Consider the following 16,218-nt stretch of genomic DNA (forward strand, 5'->3'; position numbering starts at 1 on the left):
GAATTCAAATTCACGGAGTTCTTGCTTCTGCTTCCTGGGTGCTGGGATCACGACCACAGTGCTGTATTGGTGTTTTGAGACTTTTTTTTAAGAATGTGGGTGGGTGCATGTCTGTGTAAATGTGTGCCTCGTGTGTGGGTGCTTGAGGAAGACAGAAGAGGACGCTGAAGCAAGCACCCATCATGGCTGCTGGGAACCAAACCCCAGTCCTCTAGCAGAGCAGCAAATGCTCTGAGCCATCTCTCCAGCCCCTGCATGAGGGTCTTTGTTTGACATGGACGAGGCTTTTGCCTCGTACCAGGTACACTGGTAGCCTTCTCACTTGAGTCTTTGAGCAGCTGGGATTGCCGATAGCCACCATGGTGCCCAGCTCTTGTGGTGTGAATGCTTTTTAAGCTATACTACCATTTAAGGGTTTATATAGAGAAAATGGTTAAATCTGCTCTAAAATGCCTACCAGGTAGCTTTCAGGTCATTATGTTATTGATGCATACTTCCACCCCTAAAATGGGATCATCAATGACCTGTTTCCCAACTGTTGCCAATTGCCCTAGCAACATTGTTATCCTTTGAGAGTCAGAGCAATGACAGTTACATACAGTGCCACATTTGCCAGGCTAGACCCTGTTCCATGCACTTTACCCAGGTTAGCTCTTTGTCTATGTTAACTCCTCTTGGGAATAAAAGGTGGAAATGAAAAATAGCTTCTCTGGGTTTTCATAATAGATTATAGGCCCCAGGTAAGAAGGCATTGTAACCAGAGTTGGTCTTCATGCCTGTGACTTACGTGTCTGTGGATTCACTTAATCACAGATTGAAGCTATTCAGAAAATAAAGCATGCCTATTGATAAGCATTTTGTTTTCCTAGCCGGGCATGGTTGAATTGTGATTCTGGCACTGAGGAATTGTGGTTATGAAAACTACTGTCAGTTCAAGACCAGCCTGGTCTACATAGTTAGTATCCAGTCAGGCAAGTCTAAATAGTGAGACTCTACTTCAAAAAACTTATTTTTGATTTTGTTTTTTATTGGGGGGAGGGGGGGTCAGGACCTTACTAGATGGCTCTGACTGGTCTAGAAATTTTAGAATTCCTCCAGCCTCTGGCTTTCCCTTGCTGAGATTAGATGTATGTACCACCAGCCCTGAGCTTGTTTTGTTTTCTTGAGACCAGGAATATATTTGGTACAAGAAAACATGTTCATAGTGCACAAGATCCTGGATTTGATCCATAGGACAAAAAAAAAATTATAAACATTTTGAGTCATTATTCCCTAAGCAATCTAACCACATTAGCAATACTATATAAATAACCACACTGTTAAAAAAAAACAATGTAACTAATAAAGCAGCTGTTAACACTTATCAGTTATTACATGCTATCAAAGGATTTCCACATGCCAACATGAGCTGGGGAAATCTCACAAGATGAAGAGCTATAAGCAATTAATGGCTGCTGAGAGAGGAAGAATTCATTTTCTCCAGAGAAGGTCCATGATAGGTTATCCAATTCCAGGAGGTCAGCCTTAAATAAATAAACATATGAGCTACACTAAATGAACTCGGTGGATTGTATTTATATGTGTGTGTATGGGTTGGAGAGGGAGTGGGAGAAATGATGTAAATAGTGTGTTTGTGTATGCATATCGAGGATGGAAACCCACCTAGAGAATCCCTTCAGCTAAGTGTGCACCCACAACTGAGCATGCACCCAGACATTTTTTGTGGGGAACCAACCCTGTACAGATCCCAAGGGACAAATGTACTGTTACATTTATTTTCCATCCTCACCCCACCCCACCCTAAAATTAATTTCTGTGGGGATTTATATTGGTCTAGGCATGTCAATTTCTTCTAGTTTGGTGTTTTGTTTTAAACATATAGGTTATTTCTTTCATAAATGATGTATCATCTTTGGGTCCTTGGAGGAGAGAACAGTATATGGCAGAAGTAGGCCCAGTCCTCTAGCATAAGTCCCATGATTTGAAGAGTGATCAGGGTGAGAGCTATGCTGTACACGTTTTCTCAGTGAGAAGCCCAAGTCACTCCAGGGCTCTGAGACTCGCTCGGGGTGTGGACTGTGGAGTTACACTACCTGATGATTTTCAGTACTATCTACCCCCGAATTAAATGCGCAATTGCAAGCTGAGCCGCTACCAAAATCAAGCACTTTCTTTCTAAAAAGGATCAACCCAGGATATGCAACCCCTACCATGGCTAACTTTTCATTTGTTTATTTAACAACAGAAATCTTTGGCAAATATCTTGAGCTCAGAGCTTGGAGCAGAAGGGAGGGAGGCAGAGTATTTCCCCCTTTTCTTTCTTTTCCTCACTTGACTAAAGGTCACTTCTAGTTTAGACTTGGAAACAACTCCGGAAGGCCAGAAGGCCAAACTGAAAAGCCTCTTGATTCTGAATGACTGGCCTGGAATTAAACCAGTACTTATCCCCGTCTAGCTTAGGAATGAATGAGACTCCGACTGTGGTTATTTTATTTAGCCTGACAATTACGGGAAGGGGGGGTAACCCCTAATCTACTCTTCTAACCTCTGGCCTGGCTACTTCTCCAGCTGTGTACCCTAAATACTTGCTGTTTCTCCTGGCCCCATGCTCATGGTTCATCTCCTCTCGAGGTGGCTTCCTCCCCTTCCCATCCTCCCTCCACCCTCCCTCCCTCCCTTCTTCCCTCCCCCCCTCTCTCTATATATCCCCTTCCCACCCTCCCTCCCTTCTTCCCTCCCTCCCCCACCTCTCTCTCTCTCTCTCTCTCTCTCTCTCTCTCTCTCTCTCTCTCCATATATATATATATCTCCTTTCTCCTCACCCTCTCTGCAACTTCCAACCAGGAAACTCAAAAATCCACCTACCTCTAATCCCTCCAGCAATTGGCTGTAGCCATTTTTACTTGACCAATAGTCGCCCCCCCACGCCCCCCCACGCCCCCCCCCCCCCCCGGAGCTGGGGACCGAACCCAGGGCTTTGCACTTCCTAGGTAAGCGCTCTACCACTGAGCTAAATCCCCAGCCCCTAACCAATAGTTTTAAATTAGGGAACAAGATTTACACAACAAAAACTGGCAAATGTGAGACTTCACTCTTCCCTGTACCTTCCAGTATAGAATTTTGCATTACAATACTTAGCAACTGACCAAACCTCTCACTGGCCTGCTCTGTCCTTGAAGCTGAGCTAGCTCTGTCCTGCACCATTTCTAGAGTTGACTGGAATGAGACCTAGCGAACCTAAAATGAAATTGCCACCAACTTCACCTCCAGTGCCCAGATGGCCTGGGTTACCTGTGCCCCACATGACCTGTGCTTTCTGTCTGAAATCAAACTTCCACCATCCAGAGATGAAGACAGGTTTCCAGAGCCTCACTGCAGACTGACAGTCCCACACTTGTCACTTCAAAAGGCTGGGCCCCTGTTGGATTACCAATTAGTGTTTCTCCCATTCTCAGCATTCCTTGTGCTTGTCCCTCTTAGTGTAGGGCCAAGGCCTCGTTTACGTTCCCCATTCACTTTGACACATCTATTGCTATCACCTTTGTTTGGCCCTGAAAACATACATACAGGTAATAGTCTAAGCTTGAATAGGTTCTATTTAGGGATATATATTTAAATACATATACAAAAACAGCCATGAATTTGAAGGCAACAAAGGAGGGATATACGTGAGGCCTTAAAGGGAGGAAAGGGAAGGCAAAAATGATATAACTATATTATGATCTAAAAAAAAAAAAGAAATAACAAAAGTAAAAAATTTGGGGTCAAATACATTTCCCACAAGAGCGCGCAGTGGCCATGCAGACCCGGAAAGCCTGAGGACTGTGTCAGTCAGTGTGGGTTACAGTTGCTCCTCCCTGGGTCTTAATGGCTCATGGTTGTGTGGCAACATCTGTAAAACACCAGCAGTAAAAGTCAACCCAGGCCTCCCAAAACTGCACAAATTGAGGCTGAAGAGATGGCCGAGCAGTTAAGAGCACTGACTGCCCTTCCAGAGGACCCAGGTTCAATTCCCAGCACCCATCTGGAGGCTCACAACAGTCTGTAACTCCATTCTAGGGATCCAACACTCTCTTCTGGCCTCCACAGTACAGGGATGCATGTAGTGCACAGACATACATGCAGGCAAAACACTCATGCACATAAAGTTAGCAAATCTAAGAAAGTTTTTTTTAAATCACACAGATTGTCCGTTTGTAAAGCATAAGTGGGAAAATGCTCTCAGTACCCCCATCTATCTACCCAGAGTGTTCGTTCAGTCCGAATCCCCAGGACTTCAGAGAGAAGAAGCTGTGCTCAACCAAGGGTGGTTGACAAGGGTGGTTGGCAGTACATAAAGTCAAGGCAGACTGTGAGTCTGTGGCCTTGTGCCAAGAGTAAGCTTTGGCACACGGGGTCTCGAGAGTTCGGTCCTGTGGTAACATACAGAACAGTGGGTCTCACCCATGGGTCACATCTCCCTTTGCGGAGTTGTATATCAGATATCCCGTATCTCAGATATTTATATTGCGATTCATAACAGTAACCAAGTTATAGTTATGAAGTAGCAATGAAGTAATTTTATGGTTCGGGGTGACCACAGCATGAGAAACTGTATTAAAGGGTTGCAGCATTAGGAAGATTGTGAACCATTGATCTAGAAGCATCCCCTACATGTTCCCTCTGTCCCAGCAGTTTCTGAAACTGTAAGTGCCATGCCTTTTTGGTTCTTAGTTTCCCAAGGCTTGAGAATGCAGCCATCCCAACCGCAACCCCGTGACCCACCCTGTAGAGTCACTGGCAGGGGCTTCTTGTGAAGAAGGAACTTTGTGGAAACATGACCTCTGTGCATGGAGAATGAGTGGCTTCCCTCAGAAGGAGCTGTGGGCAGTGTGGGTGGCTGTCGAGCGAGCCGCCTCCCACCATGCCTCCGTGTTTCATTTCCTTTTATCTCCTCTATTTCCAGAAAGAGCTTTCTGAAGAAGTCAGCCAGAATGGCAGCTGGGCTCAGGTTCCTGTCCAAATGCACAATGCCACCTGCACAGTGAGAATCGCCGTCATCACTAAAGGGGGCATTGGGCCCTTCAGTGAGCCAGTGGATGTAGCCATTCCGGAGCACAGTGAGTGGGGCAGGGTGTGTTGACTGCGGGATGTGAGCTTCGACTGGCTAAGTGGGACCAGTGCAAGGATGGCTGATTATCACGTGCAGAATAAGGACCAGAAAAGCTTTGTTGCAATGATAAAGAACTTTAGAATAACTCCACAGAATTCCCACACCCTCGCCTGTACTGTCTGTACTAACTTATGAGGAAGATCTGTCTTTTCGGAATACTGAATTGGGCTCTACCTGTTGAATTTGCTTTAAGGGACATGACACTGTATTGTGGACAGGCAGTACCGCTGGTCCGTAGCTGCCTTTGACTGGCACCGTTGGTTTGCCACATTTGTTTCTGCTCTGATGGAAGCTATTGCTTGCCTTGTTTTTACCCATTCAACCCTCGGGTAATGACCATCAAGTGTTTCCTTCGGGTGCCGTCCTCATGCTGCCGTGACTGGCTGAGCTAAATGCCCAACCATGCATATTACCTCTTGCCTATTGCTGGAATGTTTGGCAAGAAGCCACCATGATGCCTCACATAAGCGAAATGCTGTTCATGCTTCTGTAAATCAGGGGAGCCAGCCAGCTTTGTTCTGACTCCAAGCCATCCTAGGTTGTGCAGAATTAAACCATTGTTATAAAATCCATGCCCTACCATCTTTTCAGCATGACTTACTCGCTTACAAGTTCTTGCCAAACGTGGCTTTTGCACCCAATAGCAGATGAGACTGGAGACCTAGCTGATGACTCATTTGTGTCTGTTTCTTTCCCTGTTATCCTCAAGCAGGCTCTCCCATCCCATTTAGTAGATTACCTTCCCACAGCCAGTAGACTCAGTAGCTGGGAAATGCAGTTGCTGGTGCCAAAGAGACTAAGGGTGTCTACCTGGAAGAAACTCAAAGGCAGAATTCCTGACTCAAAAGACGCAGCTTTTCAAACCAAAGTTCAGGACAGAAGATAAGAACACTTGCTGCTCTTGCAGAGGACCAGAGCTTAGTGCCCAGTGCCCACATCACACAGCTTACAGCCATCTGTAACTCTAGCTCCAGGGGATCTGATACCTTTTCTGGTCTCCATGGGTATCCACATGCATGTGCATGTGTGCATTTTTATGCACATTGGCAAATATATACATACCAATAATGGTCCATCCTTCTTAGAGATCAGAATTTGTGACCATAGAAATTCCATTTTCATGTGTAACAAACCGTAAACAATTTTGAAGCTTCGCTTCACAAGCAGAATCACTTTGCAATGCTCCAATATGTAAAAAAAAAAAAAAAAAAAAAAAAAAAACCACCCAGCACAGCAGTCTGAGTAACACCAGTTCCTCCCAGCAATATGTTTCAAATTTTAGTTACCCTCCTATGAGAATCATTGTACAAAACATAACACTGCCACTGGTCACTGTGAGTGACAGATGTGCAGGGTCTCCAGAGTAGTCCTATCACGTTTCCAGGCTTGTCGGTGACTAACCTGTCATTCAGTTCATACACTTGGCAAAGACACATGCCAATGTGACTTCCTTGCCTCCCAGTACCAAATGTAAATGACTTTTCCAAACACGGATAATTGACAGAAGCTCTTAGTAAAAATATGAAAAAGTGTGGGAGGTGGAGGGTGGGGGGCATTGGAAGGGAAGTGGAGTGGGCATGTTGGCACCACTGTTGTTTGATCAATGTATTGGCTTGAGCACAGTTGTGAAATGTATTTACATACGCCCAGCATGTGACAGAAACAGTGATAATGTCCCAGTTAAAGGGACACCTGAGAAAACAAACAAAACCCTTACATTCCAGGCTGGAGCACAGCTTAAGGCTACAGCATTCACTTAGAATTCGTGAGGCCCTGAGTGCCATCCGCACACAATAAAACCTCCCCAGTTAAGGAGCTCGCAGAGATACCTTATAACACCAAGAGCAAGAAGACAGAATGGTGAAATGGCTGTCTGACTTGGGAAAGGACATGACAGCTCTCTGCAACACAGAGGTGTTCCCCTATGCTCAGTTGCATGGCTAGCAGACAAACGTTGTTTAAATGTCTCTTGATTTTTTTTTCTTTTTTGGACAAAGAAATAACATTGATTTCTACTGTCTTGACTTACTTTGCATGAGACAGGTGTGGTGCCCAGGACTATGGTTATTTTTTAATTGACAAGAGAAAGAGTTCAGTACTTCGTTTTGACAGGCACTGACTGTGGAATGATACAATCTAACTAGTCTCTTTGTCTTCTTAAGTTTTATTTGGTTTTTATTTGTATACATTGTATGCCGGTCTGTGTCCCATGAGAGCACCCCTCACTGCTCTGCATGAGAGAGCAGTGCCCACAGAGGGTGTTGGAACACATCAAAGCTGGAGTCTCAGGAGGTTCTGAGCCACCCAGTGTAGGTATTGGCAAGAGATCCTAAATCTGCAAGAGCAGCAAGTGCTGTTAACTCCTGAGCCAGTCTCTCCAGCCCCTACTTTCAGTGATCGTCAAAACTCCCATTCATTTCCCCTTGCACGAAGTGAGAGTGATCTGCTTTCAGTGCTCACAAAATGGTAGAGGATGTGCACGTTGATGTCTCCTGTGTACTTGGAATCTCAGAGAATCATTTCCGACGCATGGTTTTGGCTTCGTTCCAGGTAGGGTAGATTACGCACCCTCATCAACCCCAGCCCCTGGCAACACCGAGTCTATGCTCATCATCCTGGGCTGCTTCTGCGGGTTTGTTCTCATGGGGTTGATTCTGTATCTTTCTCTGGCCATCAAAAGGAGAGTCCAGGAAACAAAGTTTGGGTAAGTTTCTCATTTAAACTAAAATGGTAACTCTGAGCAGGCATGGCAAAGCAGGCAGGTAGACCTTTGTGAATTCAAGACCAACCTGAGCTACATAGAGCTGGGATGGGGAAACTCTGTCTTAAAAAAATTAACCTCAGGGTTGGGGATTTAGCTCAGTGGTAGAGCACTTGCCTACCAAGCACAAGGCCCTGGGTTCGGTCCTCAGCTCCAGAAAAAAAAAATTAATCTCATGGCATTAGTGACATTGTTGTGACAGATGATAGTGCCTCTCTGGCCGGGCTTCCTACCTTGTCCTATCTTATGCAAGCCCACAAGTCAGGTGGCTTCCCTGCTTAGACCAGTTCTTGCCAAGTCAGCAACAGTAAGAGCAAGCCCTGTGGTGGGCTCTTTTCCAGACGAGAGCTCCAATAGGATACACTGTGCAAACTGGGCAGTCTCTACTGAGAGCATTAAAATTGAGATCAATTTATTTATTGTGTGTCTATGATATGTGCACATAAGTACACATGTGTAAACATCTGTACTTTTCTGTGTATACCTATCTGGAGACCAGAGGTAAACATCAAGTGTTTTCTTATGTTGCAACTGTTTTAAATTAAAAAAAAATTTTTTTTAGCTGTGTGCACGTGCGTATAAGCGCACATGTGTGGCCATGCCATGATACACATAAGGAGGTCAGAAGACAACTTGCGAAAATTAATTCTCTTCTACCACATGAGGGTTCCAGAGAGTAAACTCAAGTTCTCATTATTGGCAACAAGGACCTTTATCCACTGAACCATCCCATGGCCTCCTCCAGTGTATTTCTGAGATAAGCTCTCATTAAAGCCAGGCCTTACCATTTGGCCAGACTGGCTGACTAGTTATCTGGGTAACTTGTCTTTCTCTTCTCCTCCAGCTCTGGAAGTACAAGCACCACACTCAGCTCTTATGTGGATCTGGGGGTCAGAACTCACATCCTCATGCCAGCACATCAAGCACTTTACCACTGAACCATCTCCCTAACACCCAGATATTTTTTAAGGCATACCCCAAACATCCAGAAGCAGAAAATATCAACTACTAAATGGTTCAAATTAGAACCTTGATTCCTCTGCTAAGTTTTCACATTTTCTGTAATTATCAGGTCTTTTCTTTTTTAATTCGAACCTTCCAATTTAAAACCCTCTTTCCTTTTCCAGCATCGATCGACTCTGTCGCTTTAGGCCAGCCTTTCAGTGCTGCCCAGCTTCCTAGCTCTTATCCATCCCATTGGTCTCCAAGCTCCTTACCAAGTCTAACTGCTGTGAGCCCGAGTTAAGATTATGTTCAGCTGGAGAGATGGCTCAGCGGTTAAGAGCACCAACTGCTCTTCCAGAGGTCCTGAGTTCAATTCCCAGCAACCACATGGTGGCTCACAACCATCTCTAATGGGATTCAAAGCCCTCTTCCAATGTGTCTGAGGACAGCTATGGTGTACTAATACTAAATAAATAATAGAGTTTTTTTCTTTTTTTTTCTTTTTTCGGAGCTGGGGACCCAACCCAGGGCCTTGCGCTTTCTAGGCAAGCGCTCTACCACTGAGCTAAATCCCCAACCCCAATAATAGAGCTTTTAAAAAGAATATTATGTTCTGTCACACTTGAGATGTTGAGTCAGGGCAGAGGGATGGCTCTACAATTAAGAGTACTTGCTACTCTTGCCAAGGATGTGGGTTCGGTTCCAAGCACCCATCAGGTAGCTCACAACAACCTGTGACTCCCTCCCCCGGGGCCCTTATGCCCTCCTCTGGCCTCCTCAGGTGCTCACAGAGATATACACTTATTTAAAAAAAAAAAAAAAAAAAAAAAAAAAAAACTAGACCTTAAGCAAAAGCTTGGGTGGGGCTGGAGTGATAGTGTTCATGCAGGCAAAACACTCATACACATGAAAATAAGCAAATCCCCCTTTTAAAGAAGTATCACTTATTCTTTGTTCCTAAGATATATATGTGTGTGTGTATAATCATGGTCATGACAGACAAGCACATTCACCATTGGTACCCAGTCCTTCCTGATACCTGAGCAGTGTTTAGCTATTACCATGTAGTCCTAAAATAGATTTAAGGAAAGCAATCTAGGGGTTGGGGATTTAGCTCAGCGGTAGAGCGCTTGCCTAGCAAGCGCAAGGCCCTGGGTTCGATCCCCAGCTCCGAAAAAAAGAAAATTTAAAAAAAAAAAAAAAAAAAGGAAAGCAATCTATTCATCCCATTGGGATTTTTCTAAAGTGCCTTCCCTCCAACCTCCCTCTACGCCCCCTCACCTTCCCCACCCCCACCCTGGATCCTAGGAATCAAACCCAGGGCTTTCCACCTGCTGTACTATTGTTCCACCACCAAGCTACATCCCCCACGGGAAATGTTCTGGCTGCAGGAGAGCCCTTTATATTTGGTGACAACACCATACGACCCTGTGTCACACAGTTCCAATGCCCCGTCTTTATGGTTGAATGTCTTTTTTTTTTTTTTTTTTTTTTTTTTGTGCAGGGGTGCATTCTCCGAGGAGGACTCCCAATTAGTTGTAAATTACAGAGCAAAGAAGTCCTTCTGTCGGCGAGCCATCGAGCTTACCTGTGAGTTGACCTTCCTTTCACTTTTTGGCAAAAGTTAAAATAGTGGAGACCCAAGAGATGAGAATGGAAAAAAAAGTACATGTATCTATTTTTCTGACATATATACACATATGCATACACACACACACACACACACACACACACACACACACACACACACACGCATGGGTTTTGTTTTTGTTTTCTGAGACAGGGTCTTGCTATGTAGTCCCAGCTGGCCTCAGACCCATGATCTTCCTGCCTCAGCCTCCTAAGTACTGAGTTTACTGGAGTTAAGAAATGAATTGAGGATTCACAGCCTCATGAAACACTGAGGAAAAGAAGAACCTTGTGGCTGATGGGAAATGGGGCAGAGGTCAGAGGTTTCAAGGAAGCAACCAAGCAGTGGATTTATCATCCCGCCTCTCCTCCTATTGTCCTGGACACTCACTCCAAGTTATACTGGCAGGATTGGATTTGGCTGAGTGGGATGAGGGGTTCTGGTTTGTGGGGAGGGCAAACAGAAGTTCCTAAGCAATTTTAGAAGCAACACGAGAAGAATGCAAACATCGTCCAGTCCATGCTTCTGGAAGTCTAGCTTAGCAAAACTAAACTAAACAAAAGAAACCAAATAGAACAGAGCCAGGTTTCTGTGAATTGAAACATATTTGATGGACAGCAAGCAGCATTAACTACTTTTCTAACACACATTTAACCTTTTGATGTCTCTGTTCTTGCATTTAAAAATTATTCATTTAGACCATTTCCCTTTATTGGGGAACAAACTGGGAATTTTTTTTTTCTAGGAGGGAACATCTCCCTTCCACGGCTCTTCCCTTTCAAAGGCTGCTCATGCCCCAGCCGTAGATCAGGGTGAGCCATCTTCCAGCTGGGCCTCTCTCTAGTGCCGCATGTCTGTTGCATTCATTAAGATATACCACGTCCTTGCTATAGACAACCTTATTCTCCAGTCCCCTGAAGTCCCAACGGAGCCTGATGTCTTAAAATGAGGTGCCACATACCACATGTACGAGGACAGTTTATTCTCTGGATATCTCCTGTGCTCCATTTATCTTCTTCCCTGGCTGGCCTGGGAGGGTAGGAGACATGTCCCCAAATAGGCCTGTAGACTCCACCAGCACGCGCTCATTGATGTTACCCTAACCCCTCTCTGTGTGAATCTCAGTGCAGACAGTGAGTGCTAACGTGAAAAGGGAAGTCTGGGTCTCCTTTTTATAGCTATTTGTAGATGGTCTCGCCTTGAAGGATCAATACTATTCCCCCCAATTGCAGTAGAACGAGTACACAGTTGGGCAAGTGTGTAACCGTAACACAGGATGTTCTATATGCGCCTGCTTCCGTTCCCTGGAAGGAAGCCCACGGCTGATTCTCACTCATACGGTTACTCCTTTCACAGTGCAAAGCCTGGGGGTGAGCGAGGAGCTGCAAAACAAGCTAGAAGATGTTGTGGTTGACAGAAATCTTCTAATTCTTGGGAAAGTTCTGGGCGAAGGTAAGCTGCCTTAAAGTCATTCTTTCAAGGTTTGAGACAAAGAGCAGTTGAGGATTTTTTTTTTAAATGTGAATTTTTTGAATAAAATATCAATTTTATGACTTGGAGTTATAATCTAAAGAACTCTTGGAGCTAAGAATGAAGGAGGAGAATTTTGAAACTTAGATCTGGCACGTGTGAGAGGCATCTGCAGTCCCTGGAACAGAGTGAGCTTCAGAAATATGAATGCCCTTCCTTTATTGCAAAGGACAGGATTCATTGATTATTATTATTATTATTTATTATCTATTGATTGGCATTGTATTTACTTTAAGATACTGATCTTCAGCTGATGAAAGTATATACTTAAACTTCATTAGCATGAATGATAGTGTTATTAAATGTGTGCTTTAGCCTGGGAATGTAGTTCAGTGGTAGAGTGTTTCCCAAACATGTACGAAGTCCTGAGTTCTGTCTTTAGCACTTGGGTGGTGAAAAATACTGTTTTGTGATCTTTGGTACTATTTCCCACGTTTTCCTGTAAGTATCTTGTGTCTGATACAATGGCTGGTGAAGTGACAAGCTAAGTAAAGTCTGAACTATTCAAACTCACACTGCCAATGTACACGCCTGGTATGCAGGTGTAAGAGGTCTGAGCAGGCTCTGCCTGATGTCTGTGGATGGCTTGCTCCAGGACCACACACATCTGCAGTTCTGTGGCCAGGAGAGCCTCTATATGGCTCTGCATAGATATTGCTTCTCTTCACAGGAGAGTTTGGGTCTGTAATGGAAGGAAATCTGAAGCAGGAAGATGGGACTTCTCAGAAGGTGGCAGTGAAGACCATGAAGTGTGAGTTCCTGGCATGGGACCTGTTCTTCCGGGCTGGACAGTTACCTCAATGTCAGATGCTCCTTGTAGAACAGTTGGTTATGCTCTATTCTCGGTCACCGATGGTCAGTCGGTGTGGCAATCAATGTGGGAGCATGGTTACCAGCAGAAGATACAGGATTTCTCTGTATACACGTGCATTGTATACTCTTCATGCTCAAAACAATAGTTGTCACTCCCACCAACTCTCTTTATGCCCTTCACCCCCACCCCCATTACCAAGTACAGCTCATGATCCTGAAGTGAGGCATGAATCCTAGAGGCAGAGGGGTCTAGTGTTAGCGTCTGACCCCCATGGGGCCACTTGCAGACTAGCTCCCACATGACTTACATCACCCTGGTTATCAAAGACTGAAAGAACAGCCTCTGACTTCAGAATCTCCCTGTAGTTCAGGCCCAGAGCACTCAGCTAGCATGCACAAGGCCCCGGGTTCAATCTCAAGCCCTGTGGAACATAAAATCAAAACCAGGTCATTTCAAAGAGAGCTTGTTAGACTCTTAACCAAGAGCCCTTGATATTGTGACCAAAGATTGATGTCGTCCACAGGGTGACACAGTCGCTCAGAGTGCTCTTTTTCTGATGATGTGGTGAAATAAAGATATGTTTCACACGTACTAAGAAAAAGAAAGACTCCTGAGAGCCCACTGGCCTGGGGTTGGTCCTTGGGGAGGAGTTCGCAGACAGACCTCCATCCCCACCTCCTGTTGGGTTCCCTGGTGCTCTGTAACTAAGGCAACAGAGAGGATGTAGTGACAGCTATGCTGTAAATGTAATGCTTTTAATACTTTTTCTAAGTTTCTGTGCTGGAATGAATAAATATATAGCAAACCACTAGAATAGTCCAGACCTGGGTAGGAACCCTCAAAGGCCATTTTAGTCACTAGCTACACCCTGCTCAAGAAATCCCTTAAGACAGGTCTGGACTTGTGTTTCGTCTGTTTTTAATTACAGTGAGATTGGCGTTTTATTTAACCAGTGGCGTTTAGCACCTTCATGTTGTCAGGCGCTGTCCTCACCGTCCAGTCTTAAACGTCCTATCTCTTCAAACTGAAACTCTCCCTCCCCACTCTCCCCCCCGACCCAGGAAGTATCCCTGACACTCTCTGTCCAGCTTTGTCACTCTAGGCCTAAAAGTGCAATCAAACAGGGTTTATTCTCTTGGGACTGGCTTGTTTCAGGTAGCACAATATTGATTTCTATTTAAAATTTCATTTACTTAGTTGTGTGTGTGTGTGTGTGTGTGTGTGTGTGTGTTTGTGTGTGTGTGTGTGTGTGTGTGTGTGTGTGTGTGTGTGCTAGCCGTAGCACATGTGCAGAGACCAGAGAACAACTTGTGGGCATCTGTTGTCTTTTTCTACCTTGTGGGTTCCCAGGGCTCAAATTCAGGTCATCAAGCTTTTGGGGCAAGTGCTTTTATCCACTAAGCTGTCTGGATGGGCCAATGCTAAATTGTAATACTGATATTGGTTACATTTCAAAATTTTGCTGTGAAAGTCCACCCAGTTCCCAGGTCTGATTGAATATCTGGGCCCAAACCTGTAGCAAGGGAGAGGCAAAGGTAACTGGGCCAGACCAATTGGAAATCACTTTGGATTTGGGGAGAATATTTTTTTCCTTACTAAAATTAAATCAACACTTTAAAGACCAGTTTTAGGCTGACAGAACAACTGATCAGAAAGACCCTAAGTTCCCCATCCCCTCGACCACAACTTCTCTTTCAGACTGTAAGCAGTCATCTTTGATTAGTCTATTGTACATCTGGTGGGCTCACATTCATATATCACCAACAGAAGTTCTTTGATTTCACTCCTGCCCAATGTTGGTCTAGTATAGTTCTATGGTGTTTGACAAATGCACAAATGATGTATATCCCCCATATGGTATCACGCAGAACAGTTGCATGGACCTAAAAAATAATCCCTCAGGTTTCACCACTGGCTTCTCTTCACCCAACCCCCAAACACTGACAAGTGCTCCTTCCTGTCTGTATAGTTAGGAAGTTTCTATTTTTGTTTGAAAGGGAGGATTTGTTTGTTTGCTTGCTTGCTTTTAGAGACAAGGTCTTGTTCTGTAGTCCAGGCTGGCCCCTTGAGTTCTCCTTCCTCAACTTCCCCACAGTGCTTTCCCGGTGAAGCCCAGAGTAGTTTTTAGCTTTACTAGACGAAAGTGTTGTTCCTGGCCCCACCCCTGTTGGTCACACCTTGCGTTGCTGTTGCTGGCCCCTTCCCTTGAATGGAGTACAGTGATCACACCTTGAATCTTCATCTGCTCCTCTAGTGGACAACTTTTCTCTACGGGAGATCGAGGAGTTTCTCAGCGAAGCAGCGTGCATGAAAGACTTCAATCACCCAAACGTCATCCGGCTTCTAGGTACCTCAGGGAGATGCCAGGCGGGGAGGGGCTTTGCTGACCCACTGTGTGCCTGAAGGGAAAAAGTTCCGGTGTAGAGAGGTTCATACCAAAATTTACAACACTGGCTTTATTGCACTTTCCGAGGCTGAGAGTAAAACTGGGTTTGTATTTCCTGGGCGCTGATGGAGTTAGCACAGTGTGCTAAGTCAAAGACACGAGGGAGCCACTCATGATAGCCTTTGTTGAGTGGAGGTTGTCTGTGAACTGAAAACCAGTGAAGTCAAGTTATAAACAATGAATCTCTCTAAATAATCTTTGAGAAATAATTTATGAACCAACTTGTAAGTGATAGCGCATTGACTATTTCATAGACACGACTGAATGTAATTCGGCTTTATATAAATATCTCTGTGAAAAAAATTCTACAGACATGAGTACCAGAGCATGATGTGCAAGGGACACTATCCTGAGATAAACGATCTGGAAATAGTGACCTCTTTCTTCCCTGCCTTCTGCCTTAATCCATAATGAAATTTTGAGCAACCTTTCAAGATTCTATATGGTTGATGCTGCAAAGAGGTCTGAAAGCTAAGGTTTGGGTAAAATCTCGTGTCAAAGAAATAGCTATTGTTTGAAGTTAGTGGCTTTAGCAGACTAAGAGAGACAGCCAACTTTGCTTGACACATTACACTTTGCAAGCCTAGCATTGGGTGACAGGCTCCTTCTAGAATTCCATGCTAACACATTGCAACTTCAATCACTGAAAGTTTAGAAAGAGAGGTTTAGCCAATAGGCCCTCAAAAGTGTTTTAATAACATTAAACATCTGGTTGCAGTAGGCTTTTTTCATAGATGTGTTTAGCTACTTTGTCCTCAGGTTCTCTGAGGTCTCCACCCCTCAGTCATTCAACCTAACAAAAACAGAACACAGATTCCTTGACTTCTTGTCTGTTCTTGTGACAGGTTGATTTATGAGAACAAACACTAGCCAGAAAGAAAGAAAGAGAGAGAGAGAGAGAGAGAGAGAGAGAGAGAGAGAGAGAGAGAGAGAAATGAAT

The 16,218-nt window shown here is 44.5% G+C and overlaps 1 protein-coding gene across 2 annotated transcripts in view; it reads left to right on the forward strand.

The window, feature by feature from the left end:
* Mertk (MER proto-oncogene, tyrosine kinase) overlaps nt 1-16,218 on the forward strand; it is a 106,431-nt gene that overhangs the window by 70,109 nt on the left and 20,104 nt on the right. For both annotated transcript variants that reach the window (XM_063284527.1, NM_022943.1), the window contains 6 exon segments: nt 4,946-5,099; nt 7,703-7,856; nt 10,363-10,448; nt 11,845-11,940; nt 12,689-12,769; nt 15,087-15,179. In XM_063284527.1, coding sequence (XP_063140597.1) covers nt 4,946-5,099; nt 7,703-7,856; nt 10,363-10,448; nt 11,845-11,940; nt 12,689-12,769; nt 15,087-15,179 — 664 coding nt within the window.

Source organism: Rattus norvegicus, chromosome 3 (assembly GCF_036323735.1).
Source record: "Rattus norvegicus strain BN/NHsdMcwi chromosome 3, GRCr8, whole genome shotgun sequence".
NCBI classification, from domain to species: Eukaryota; Metazoa; Chordata; class Mammalia; order Rodentia; family Muridae; genus Rattus; species Rattus norvegicus.